This window comes from Orycteropus afer, unplaced genomic scaffold (genome assembly GCF_000298275.1).
Source record: "Orycteropus afer afer isolate SDZICR_OR568_19922 unplaced genomic scaffold, OryAfe1.0 scaffold00007, whole genome shotgun sequence".
Lineage (NCBI taxonomy): Eukaryota > Metazoa > Chordata > Mammalia > Tubulidentata > Orycteropodidae > Orycteropus > Orycteropus afer.
In genome coordinates this window covers 17,181,588-17,194,424 of record NW_006921594.1, presented here as the reverse complement: position 1 = coordinate 17,194,424, position 12,837 = coordinate 17,181,588, and the positions used below count along the sequence as shown (strand labels likewise).

Below are 12,837 nucleotides of genomic sequence, written 5' to 3'. Positions count from 1 at the left end.
GTACAGGCATGTGAGTTAAACATTTACCTCAAGTAGACCCATGCCCTGGAGAGAACAATCATGGGAGAAGGAAGGGCTGCTTATGCACAGGGAGACAGCTCAAGGCGCAGGAGAGTATGGAGGAATGGTCACTGGGAAGAGGTAACTATGGGGAGGAAGTGGGAGGGGAGCTGTTGCATTGTGGTAAACTGTGGTCAATGACATGAGACAAAGTATACACGAACTGCTGTATGGAAAATTAATTTGCTCTGTAAATCTTCACCCAAATAACAATAATAATAAAAAAAAAAGTCTATGAAGGGTTTGCTCAGAGAGGGGAACTCATTTTGTAGGGTACCGGGGATGGAAAGGAAGGGGAAGGGATAATTTTGGACTAGTTGGAGGCCACATGCTGAGTTGGGTAAGGGGAGGGATGGTATGGAAAGAGTCTGTGACCTGTGTGATAAAACTGAGGAAAAGGAGGACACCGAATTGTGCACATGAAACATGGATGACAGAGGCTAATACCAGTATATCCATAATACTGCATCACCATTAACACCAAACACCAGGCTGCAGATAAATACACAGACAACTGAGAAGACCACATGGGGGTCACTGAACAGGAATATAATCTAGACCAACCATAGATTCAGCTGAGGCTAATGTTGCACAGACACTAGTGATACAAAATACCTTCAATCCTTATAGAAGCAACAAAAGACAGACGTAGAACAATCCGTGATAGACAGCCAGACACCGTGGGAGAGAGATCCACTGGATCTGGCAATTCAGGACCATAGCACTGGGGGACACCAGACTCAATTGGCAGAACATGATACATAATCTTGTTCCACAACCTACTTTGGTGAGTAGTGACTGGAGTCTAAAAGCTTTCAAGCGGCTACCTAAGATGCAGCTAATGGTCTCCTATTGTAAGACGCAAAGAAGAGTGAAGAAAACCAAAGGCATTTGGACACAATCAGCCCTAGGACATGATGGCCCTTGAGACCAGAAGAATTAGATGGTGCCCGGCTACCAATGCCAACCACTCAGGAAGGGATCAAAACTGGAGATCCTGGATAGAGTAAGAGGAAAAACATGGAACAAAATCCAAAAACACAATAATGACCAGAATTACAGGTTGGATGGAGTCTCATGGGACCCCCAAGACTATGGCCCTGGGATACACTTTGGGCCTAGGATAAAATTTACTCCCAAGGGCTTGCTATCAGCCCAACAGTAAATAAGACGTATCTGCAGAACACTCAGCCCAGGCGATGCACCCCCCTACTCTTCAGAGATACATCCCTTGGAACAACTGGCCATGGGGCATCAGAGGGGCAATATTCACTTGGAGTAAAAGCTGGACAGACAAGAGTGCATTAACTGAGAAGGGCACGGGGGAGGGGGTACTGGGCAGGGAGGGGAGGAGAGTGGGTTAGGGTTGGGGATGGTAATTGGGGAGTGAAACCAAAGTACAGGATATGGTGAATGTCTGCTCTGTAAATTTGCCCCTAAAGCAGAAATAAAAAAAAAAAAAAAAAAAGAACTGCCTAGTCACTTCACAGAATCATAAGAAATAAATATTTGAACCTAATAAGTTTTGGGGTGGTATTTTATGCAGCAATAGGCAACTGGTACAGAAATTGTACCTAGAAATGATGTCTTAACAAAAACCTAAGGCATGTTTGTGACTTGCTTTGACCAATGCAATGTGGTGGCTAAGATAAGGTTTTGAAGCACCTCCTTTTGTTCTCTTGACACTTTGGGGTCATTTAACTCTGAAAAAAACCTGAGATAAAAGATCACAGAAAGAGAGAGGCCCAGCTTGTGCACAGACAACTGCCCCCTAGCCACACTGTTTTGTCCCAGAGCTTTTTTCCTCAAGAATTATTTCTTAGATAGGTATCGCTAGGCTACATGCATTCTTTTAGGTCATTAAGATATTCAGTAAAGACAGGAAGGGAAGCTATGGTACAAAACAGGAATGATCTACTTTACCTGGATGCAAGAGACCTTGGGATAACAATGGTGATTCTTGTCCATTCTTCAAAGTCCCCTGTGTAGTACATGGTGGGCTCACTGAGTTCTCTGGAGTTTCCTTCACATCCTTTGCCTGCAGAAGCTGGGTAACAGCCTTCTTTCACCAGAAACCAGGACATACCAGCATCATGCGAGTACTGAAGAAGAACTGGGGCAGCGCTGCTGAATTGATTGGCACACCCTATGTTTAGCTGTAAAAGGAAGGACGGAATTGTATAAGGCTTTGGTTCAAAGTCATCATTCAACAAATTGGTGCTATAGCAGCCAGGACCCTTCCAACTGAGCCTACATTAAATGTACAATTATAAGACCTGTGAAGCTCAATTCCAACCAAAACTTGCCCATAGATTCTGGAATTCCTTGTTTAGGAAAGCAAAAACAAACAGACAAAAACCCCAGTTGTTGTTAAGTCGATTCCCAATTATGGTGACTCCATTTGTGTCTGAGAAGAACCGTGCCCCACAGGGTACTCAATGGCTGATTTTGGGGAAGTAGACTGCTATGTGTTTCTTCTGAGGCACCTCTGGCTGAACTTGTACCTCCAACCTTTTGGTTAGTAGCTGAGCACAAATAAGTGCTTTTTATTAGAAACCTGGACCAGCTGCCCATTTTGTGGATTATTTGGGATTTATGAGAGAAGAGAGAAGCACAGTGTCTTTGGCGCTGGAGTCTCAGACAAAAGACAGGAAACCAAGAAACTGCTTTTTTTGTTTCTTCTCAGGGGGATACATAGAGGAAAGTAAAAGATGGAGAAGAAGCTGTTTTCTTCAGGACACGAAGGTTACCTGAAGAGAGAGCTGTCCTCTCTGTGGAACAAACATCTTTATTCTGTTTTCTTGCAAAAGCTAAGAAATCAGTGTCAGCTTAGACAAAGGAATTGAGTTCCCCACCCCAGCATCAAATAAGCAACACGGTCCAGAACTAAAACTATTACTGTTCTGTGCATTCGTAGGAGATTGTTATCGTAGGATTGTTGTTGTTGTTGTTTGCCATCGAGTCAGCCCCGACTCATAGCGACCCCTCCTTGGGTTTCCGAGGCAGTATCACTACGGAAGAAGGATTGCCCAACTTTCCTTTCGAGGAGTGGCTGGTGGGTTTGAACCGCCAGCCTTCTGGTTAGCAGTCAAGTGCCTTAAGCACTATGCTACCAGAGCTCCTTATCATAGGATTAGCAACATGAAAAAAAAAAAAAAAATCCTAAATACAACCTAAATCCCAATACCCTAGAATAACTGCTTTTATTTTTGTTTTCTCTTCTGATATTTATATGGAACTTTTTTGTCATATAATTGTAATTATCACAGTTCTAGAATTTTTCTCCTATTTTCTATGTAATCTATTATTTGGTTACTACATGCAGCATTGCAAAGAATCTATCTTCTTTTCTTCATTTGACTCGTTATCACTAGATAAATCCCTACCAGTGGAATTACTGAGGTAAATATGTAGAACCACTTTAAAATTTCTCATTGTATGTGTTTATTTTGTATTAATTGCATTCAAATGAATCAGTATTACTATAACACTGGGTATTATTATAGTGTTAGATAATTTCTTTCTAAATTAATAAATGTATAAGGTAATTATATTGCTGTTTCAGTTTATATTATTGGTTATTTTAAATATATTTCCCAATACTTATTTAATTAAATATTGTCTTATATGAATGGTCTATTCATATCTTATTTCATTTTTTGGCTGGAACCATCATAAAATTTGACATAAAATTTTTGCATAAAGACTTTATATATAAGAATAGTCAAATTTTACAGAAGAAAAAAAAAAATGAGGTAAGGAATCAGAAGAACATGATTATGACCAAAGAGTCAAAGACAAAGGAAAAGTACAGTCATAGACAAATGATATGGGGCCAGAAGTCAAGAGGCCATCCCTTTCATCCTTGTGAACATAAGGTAGCTTTACTTAGCCTTTCCAAAGAAGAAGATTCAATAATCTTCTTATGCTATACTCAGAGCTAGAAAGCATCTGTCAGAAGAACTTACAATGTGGTTAGCAGAGATTTTATTGTGACAAATTTATTTAAATTTATAGAAGAAAATGTAAATAATATAATCATAAGTAAATATTAGATAATATGATAAATAATTTATAATAAGACACAAATATAATTTTGACTATAACTAAACAAATGTAATTATGCATCATCTCAGATACATGATTAAACTCTTCTAAAACCACTCCCTTTTATTACCTTACTCAAATAATAATAGCCTTTGGTTGTTAGTATGTGGGGAGAGTGGCCCCACTGAATCCCCATAGTTAGCTTTTTGTCTTAGTCTTATGCTTTCCATTATTTCTAAAGTAGGCAAGCCATTGGAAATTTCAGTTCTCTAACAAGTTTGTGCTTTAGGAATTAGGTAATGTTGTGGTGTAGCCATATTCTCAGTTGCAACAAATACTTACTTGGGTACCTTCTAAGCATCAGAGCCACAAATGTTCAAGTCTATCTATCTTCAATAACAAAACAAAAGAAAATAAAGTTCTCTCTGCATTTAGGTCTGTCTAAATGTCTACAAAATGTCTAAATGTCTACAAAGCTAAACATCTTGAGAGAAAGCCATACTCATTGTGTAGGCTAATTCACTCCCCATTCTTTAATCTACTATAATTTGGTTTTTGCCTTTACCACCCCAGTGAAATTATCAAAGAAATTCTATCTAACTATTGGGAAAATTCACTCCTTATTTTACTTGACTTTTCCATTGCTTTTAACACTTTTAACCATTCTTTTCTTCAAAAAAAAAAAAAAAGAGCATCTAGCCTGCCTCTTAAGTGTTGGTGTTTTCTTGGATTCGGTTCTTGATTTTCTTATCATCTTTCTCTATACATGCTCCTTAATCTCATTCACCATCATAATTTTGAATTCCTTCTGAATATGTATGACTTTCAAATATGGTTTCTCTCCTACTCTCTGGACAAATGTGCAGCCCACTGTTAGTTGCTGCTTAGTCTGCTTTGACTCATGTTGGCCCTATGCACAAAGAACAAAATGTTGCCTAATCCAACCAGAATTCCTCCCCTTCCATTCTTCAGGTGGCTAAATCTTTGTGTTTGTAGAGACTTCTAGTTCCAACTCATTCATTCATTCATTATTCACCCATCCACTTATTCAACTGAAAGATATCTTTTGAGGTCTTCTATCACCTCCTTTGGCCATGTGTCAGAAGGGACCATTCCCTGGAAAAGGATATCATGCTGGGTAAAGTAAAGGGTCAATGAAAAAGAGGAAGGCCCTCAATGAGATGGATTGACACAGTGGCTGCAATGATGGGCTCAGGTATAGCAAGGATTGTGGGGCTGGCACAGGGCCGGGCAGTGTTTTGTTCTGTTGTATATACGGTTGCTATGAGTTGGAGCCAACTTGACGGCATCTAACAACAATTAAGCACTGTGGTGCAGTCCTATAGCATCTGGAGACTCTTCTATTACAGCAGTCCTGTGATTGTATCACATTTATTTTTCTGGTTTACTTACTAGTCTTTGAGCTCCTTGAGGGTTAGGGCCATGCTTTTCAAAAAAATATGCCATCACTACACATTACTGCAGCGGGACAATGAAAAAGGAAGACTGAAGAAGAGTTGATGCTTTTGAGTTGTGGTGTTAGTGAAGAATGCTGAAAGTACTGTGTACTGCTAAAAGAACTAACAAATCTGTCCTGGAAGAAGTGTAGCTGGAATGCTCCTCGGAAATGAGAATGGCCAGACTTTGTCTCACCTACTTTGGTCATGTTGTCAGAAGGGACCATTGTCTGAAGAGGGATGTCATGCTTGGTAAGGTGGAGGGTCAACGAAAGAGGGGAAGGCCCTCAATGACATGGACTGACACAGTGGCTGCAACGATGGGCTCAGGTATAGCAAGGATCATGAGGCTGACACAGGACTGGGCAGTGTTTTGTTCTGTGGTACATAAGGTCGCTATGAGTCGGAGATGACTCAACAGCACATAACAATGGTCTACTTCCGTAAATGCACTATTCTTTAAAAAATTCCTTTTTCAATAGGTTTCAGATAGACATTAATTATCAGTCCCTGAATGATACATGTTGCATAGCTATTGTCAACAAATGGCTACAAATCAATAGCTTTCTGCTGGTGTTAAGTGAGAATTTAGATTTTTCTCAAGCATTATGCATTCTTGATGCTTGCTTAAGTACTTTCAAAATTTAGTAATATATTTCATATTTAGATTTTTTGAACTTCAGAATACCACCTTGAAGACTTTAACCCCTACACTATCATAACTTTGCTATTAATTAAGTGATCTTTACGGAAGTAGACCACCTAGTCTTCCTTCCGTGGAGCAGCTGGTGGGTTTGAACCACTGACCTTCTGGTTAGCAGTCAACTCCCTTATCCACTACACCAGGAGAGCTCCAGTAGAAAAAGTGTTAGATGAGAAATGGCATGTTGTTGTTGTTGTTATGTGCCGTCGAGTTGGCCCCGACTCATAGCGACCCCTCCTTGGGTTTCCGAGGCAGTATCACTACGGAAGTAGGATTGCCCAACCTTCCTTCTGAGGAGTGGCTGGTGGGTTTGAACCGCCAGCCGTCTGGTTAGCAGGCAAGTGTCTTAGCCACTATGCTACCAGAGCTCCCGAGAAATGACATAGTATTCTGCAAAATATTTGCTAGTAAGGTCATTTTGTTACCATTTTATAGGGTATCGAAAATGAATATAGATTCATATACTGTTACAGAGGATTTTTTTCATTGCCATTTAGCATCAAAATCTAAACAGGAAAGGATAACATTTTTTAAAAACTTATTGTAAATATATATGTAACAAATTGTTTACCTTTTCAACCTTTGGGAAAGTAACATTTTACTAACAATTAACTTCCTTGTTTACAGACTTGTGAAAATTACATTTGAAGAGAGCTGCTTATAAACATCTGATCTCTTTAATAATTCCATTTGTAAATTATTTAGTATCTGCATCCTGTCATTATGTAAGGACCATGTAGTTATACTAGCTCATTAAAACTGCATTACTTTCGACCTCAGAAATTCACCAATGGGATTTTATTGTAGACACAATGAAATTTTGATTAGGATTCTGAAACAAGAGCTTGTCAAAGTAAATATTTGCTGTGCATGTTGACATGTTATCTCAGTGCTGAAAAACAACAAACTTTTAACAGAACAATGGTAATTGTAGTAAAATCTCACTACATCAACAAAATAGACATTCTTAGAAAATCCTGTAGTAAAAGCTTAACATAAGTCCTAATTCCTAAAACCATTTGCAGGCTGAAAACGAGAATGTATCCATTTACCATGAAGATTCACGGAATTCAATGTCACAATCAGATTGAAGCCCTAAAGTTCAATTTTCTTTTTAACTCCAGTAGAATTCCATGAGCACTTAAAGAAGTATAATGATACACACACAACTCCTGAGGCTCATTAAAACTTAACAAGCTTTGCCATTCTCAGGTTGTTGAACTTTCCTTGAAGTGAGTCCTTCTTTAATAGAATATGAAAAATTTGTGTTCTTGTGACTTTAAAGTTTCACATCTGGAAGACACTTTGCTCCTTAACCTGCTCTGGGGAGAAGTTTGTGTATAAATACCTTGAACTGTAGCACATATCCGGGTTTTAGAGTCAAATCTCGGGTGACTGCAAATCGATCCCCATCTGATTTCCCGAATACCATGGCTGATGGCGTGGCAGAGCAGAAGGTTTCATTTTTAACCATCCCTTCGTTAGCCAACATCAGCCACACACTCATTTGGTTCATGGGGTAGTCAAAAGCTGGCTTCTCATAAAAGTTCTAATAGAAATAATACAAACAACACAGAAAGAGAATTCGATATCTCTGAAAACAAGAAAAGGAATTTTCAGTTCTCAACAGTCAGGGACACGTACTATTTGCATTTCTAGGGAAAAACAGCAGAATCTCTAAGTTCACTATTTTGTTATTGCTATTAACTTTTTCTACCAATGATTAAACATATTTTTCACTATGTATCTTTATAAACACACTAATAATTTTTTTTTTTTTGATGACCTGGACAGATTTCACGACCTTTTTTACATCTAAATAATTTGTGAACTAGTAGCACTGAGAGGTAACAAAAAATTTTAAGTGTAAACATAAAGAAAAAAACAAAAAAACAAACCTAGTTGCCACTGAGTTGATTCTGACACCAAAACCAAACAAAAACCTAGTTGCCATTGAGTTGATTGTGACTTGGGGTGACCCATGTGTGTCAGAGTAGAATTGTCCTTCCTAAGGTTTTTAACAGCTGTGGTTTTTTTTTGGAAGTAGATTGCCAGACCTTTCTTCCGAGGTGCCTCTAGGTGGCCTCCAATCTTTCAGTTAGCAGCTGAGCAGTTAATTGTTTGTACTGCTCAATGACTCCAGGGCAAACACAGAAAACTTATATTGCACATTCAGTGTTAAACACTAAGTCCTGAAGAAAGCGAGTACTTCTTTATTCCTACCCACTCGGATAATCTTTATCTTCTTAGATGAGAAATACCTGGGGTAAAGTTGGATTAACAACTGGGATGATCTGCTTTTGCTTCTCAGAGAGAATGATGATATCATCGATGGCCCACTGATCATAGTCTTCCCCTGAGAACACAGGTTGCCACCAGCGGAACCTGGTACAAGGGGTCTTGGCAGCAGCTGGAAGCTCCAGATAGACGAATCTGCATAAAAGCAAATTGTTTATGGCTGGGAAAGGAAAAGCTGTGTTTTTCTTAGCAGCTTATTAAAATAACAAGGATAGCAACAAGAAAACATTGCATTTTGTTTGATCTCTTGAGAGTTTTGAAACATGTCTAAATTTAGACAGCTCAGACAAGAGGTTTAAAGCTATAAACAAGTGTAGTCCTGGTCATTTTTATTTCATTTAGAATTGTGTCTTCTGGAGATGAAGATAATATTGCAACCAAGTTTGATTCATTGAACTGTATCTTTTGACTACCATGGCAATGGTCATAACATTTATGAGAAATATTAAGAAAAAATGCTTCTTCATATTACATTAAAACAGCATTTAAAAAACTTTCCAAAGTAATTCTTGCTTATTGTGGGAAAACATAAATATGCCTTAAAAGTAAAAAGTAAATCACCTATAATCCACTGCATGGTATTGGCCACTGTTAAGGTTTTGATATATACCATGCTGCTATTTAAAAAAAAAATTAGCATGGCATGCCTGGGCAAATATCTTGAGTATAGGGTGTAGCTGGCAAAAATGTGTAACCCATGCATTATCTGCATAAAAATATAGTAATCTTCTATACAGATGATGTATAGATGTATAGTTTTGTTCCTGTATTTTAAAACTTAACACTATGTGAAATGTACATTTTTATGATATAAACTAATTCTTAAGGTCATTTTAATATCATGAAATATTTTATTACATGAACACACAGGTATCCCATTCTTCTAAAGTTCACTTTATGCTTTCATGAAAGACCTACATTAGCACCTGTTTTCACCGACTGAAAGAAATGCAACGAGCATTTCTACTTTTCTGATAAAATGCGAAGAGCAAAACTGGCATTCAGCATTTGGTTTGCAGTGAGCTGTTAAAGAGGCAGTGTGCACCCAGAGCAGCCGGAATGACTTCTGCAAGCTCCTTCCTCAAGAACTGCACTCAGCATTGACCCACCATAGCTTTGAAATGTGTCTGTGAACACTATGTCAGTGTTATTTTAGGTTTTGTTATCACATAGAGAACGTCTCTGTTTTTTTCCCCCTAAAATTGACACTATTGTTGCATGTATATAAATTTTTATCGTGATTTGGGTGAAAGTTTATAGAGCAAATTCATTTTCCATACAGCAGTTTGTACACATTTTGTTTCATGACATTGACTGCAATTCCCCACAATATAACAGCTCTCTTCCTACTCTTCCATGTGTGCCTACTTATATTATTAGATATGAAGTTCCAAAAATACCGCTGGGATTTTGTGCAGAATAAAGTTAAATTAAGGGATATCTTTGTATCACAATATTCAGTTTCCCCATCCAGAGATGCTGCATTATTTTCCACTTACTTGTTTTCTTTTACATCTATGAAGGAGATTTTGAAGTGTTGTAGTTTTCCTCACATAGATTCTTAATATCAATTGTCAAAGTTATTCTTTGTATTTATGTATTTGCCACTATGAATAGGATCTTTCCCCAAATCTTCCAAATCAGAGTTTCTTAACTGTTTTAGTGTCACAGAACTTTTTGAGAATTTGGTGAAAAGTATGATACTCACCAGAAAAAGGCCCATAAATAAAATACTTTACATACTATTTCAGGGGACAACAGACCTCTTGCATTCTGGTTAAGAACTGTTAAAAGTCAATGCTTCTGGTATTTGAAGAAGCTATTGAATTTTCACTCCTCTGTACAGCTATCTAGTCACTCTACTGAACTCTCAATAATTTCCAGGTTGATATTACATTACTTGAAAGAAAGAAGTATTTTGTGTCATTTTATACTAATGTTTAAACCAGGTTGGCACCAATGATAATTCTTTCCTGCTCTGCATCTTGAGTAACGTCACTAGGCTCCATTTACCAGCAGTGCCCGACTTTCTCCTTTGTGTGATGTTAGGTCTCCTGTTTTACCCACTTGCCTCTTTCCTGTCCCCTAGGTGAAATGCTTTTGGTTGGTCTGTCCTCATGTCTATTTCTGTTATAGTATGAAAAATTATGTCACCTTTAAATGACCCAATAGATATCCATCAATTCTAGAGTATTCCTTTGTATAGCCTCTGTATTTTCAGTTTAATGCAAAGAAAGTTTTTTCCTTATGTGTTGACCCCCCAATCATGATTGCTGTTGTTGTTGTTATGTGCTGTCGAGTCAGCCCCGACTCTTAATATATCAATATTAGTATGTTAATATTACTTTGTTTTATTGAGAATATTTACTATTGATAAATATTCTTATAAATTGAATATATTCTAAACATACTACTTAAAATATACCTTTTTTATAGATTAAGGTTCACTAATTTGTTTTTTAAAGACATTAATCATTTTAATGACATTTAATATGTAAAATATAAACATAAAATGTAAGATTTTGAAATAATACACAATGCAAAAGAACTAAATTGAATTATACATAAATATACTGATTGTCCAGTTATATGAGAAATGAGTCACTGTCCCAAGTTCTTTAACTCTCATTTCCTAAGACATTGTATACCATATATTCTCAACCATCAAAATGAAGTCAGTGCGAAATTTTAGAGAAGTTGACCTCCACAGACTCACCTTATACATTGTCTAGGACTCGCCCAGTGTGTGGCCACATGAAAACTTTTAACAAAATCCATCTTGCTGTTAAATCTACAGCTGACTATATTTTGTGCATACATTAAAAAACCCACAAATGGAAAAACAGTCTGAGTTTTTCTAAATAGTTCAATGAGCTGGAACATTTCTCTATCATAGAGTTTCTTTGGGGAGCTCTGGTGGCATAGTACCTAAGGCATTTGACTGCTAACCAGAAGGCTGGCAGTTCAAACCCACCAGCCAGTCCTCAGAAGGAAGGTTGGGCAATCTTCTTCTGTAGAGATACTGCCTCAGAAACCTAAGGAGGGGTCCCTATGAGTCGAAATTGACTCAACGGCAGTGAGTTTGGTTTCCTTTGAGAGTTTCTTTGGGAAAATAGTGGTTAACACCTGGCTTTTCTTTTAGTCACAAATATTTTTAAAGTCTTTAAAAATTCATGCATGAATACAAATGCTTTTTGTCCAAACACTTAACTGAAATGAAATCTTTATATATCATTCATATAAACTGTATATGAGTTTGTCTATTTTTGCAGTTCAGAACATTTTGGAAGTATTTCAACAACAATGTATATAATCTTTACTGTTCCTGGGAACCACGGGAAGGTCCATGGGATGGGTGATTACCTGGGTTTGCTGAAGTCTGAGAAGTACATTTCTGCCAGCAGGTACCACTGGATGCCCCCATTGTTGCTGTATTGAAGGAGGATGCCCTCCTCTCTGCTGTCGGGCCTGTTGCACGCAGCACTCTCTCCGCCTATCTGGATGTAGAACTGGACGAAGTCCACCCAAGAAGTATCCAGATCCCAGCTCACCAACTGTCTTTTCCCAGCCTTTTCAAAGGACAGAAAACCCACAGATTCAATCACCTTGGAGGCTTTGATATTTTCTTGCTTCAGTTTCAATTTCATATGAACATCCCAGCACTATGTGCAAAAATTTTTGTCCCTATTTTAGTTGAGAGGAGAAAGTTATGCCATTTAGTTATCTCTACTCAGGATATGGTAACTTCTCTTGGATCAATTTGATCAGTCTCTACATCGCTAATTCCCATATTCAATCATGAGACCCATGGGAACTGTTAATTATGCCAAAGAGTATTTCAAAGTCTTTAAAAATAAAGAAAACATAATTTTAATTAAAACAATCCCAATCTTTGCTTTGTAAATTTCTTCCAGGCAGGATAATGGAAAAGAAAGACTATGTACTTTGAAATCAGTCAGAGTGGGGTTTGAATCTCAGCCCACTATTCATCCTGTTCACTAGCTGTGTGATCTTTCTGAGCTTTTATTTTCCTCAAAGGACCAGTGAAGATAATCATACCTACCTCATAAGGTATTGGGACAGTCAGATGAAACTACAGGTTGCGTATGTTTTGCCTAGCACATGGATGTGTTTCTGAGAGAACATTCTCTCCCAAGACATACCCCTGACCCACCTCTTCTGAGGCGCCTGAAGTACCAAAGGTAAGATGGAAACTTCTCAAAAAAATGAAAGAGTAGTACCAACATCTCTCAGGCTCCTAATTTCTCAGTT

At 37.8% G+C, this 12,837-nt stretch overlaps 1 protein-coding gene across 1 annotated transcript in view; it reads right to left on the bottom strand.

Annotated features, from left to right (window-relative positions):
- Positions 1-12,837, bottom strand: part of RELN (reelin) — a 710,657-nt gene that overhangs the window by 152,671 nt on the left and 545,149 nt on the right. The window contains exons 25-28 of the mRNA XM_007944540.1: positions 11,929-12,134; positions 8,529-8,700; positions 7,616-7,816; positions 1,984-2,216 (exon numbers count right to left, since the gene is read on the bottom strand). Of these exons, the coding sequence (XP_007942731.1) occupies positions 1,984-2,216; positions 7,616-7,816; positions 8,529-8,700; positions 11,929-12,134 (812 nt within the window). The remainder of the gene's footprint in view (positions 1-1,983; positions 2,217-7,615; positions 7,817-8,528; positions 8,701-11,928; positions 12,135-12,837) is intronic.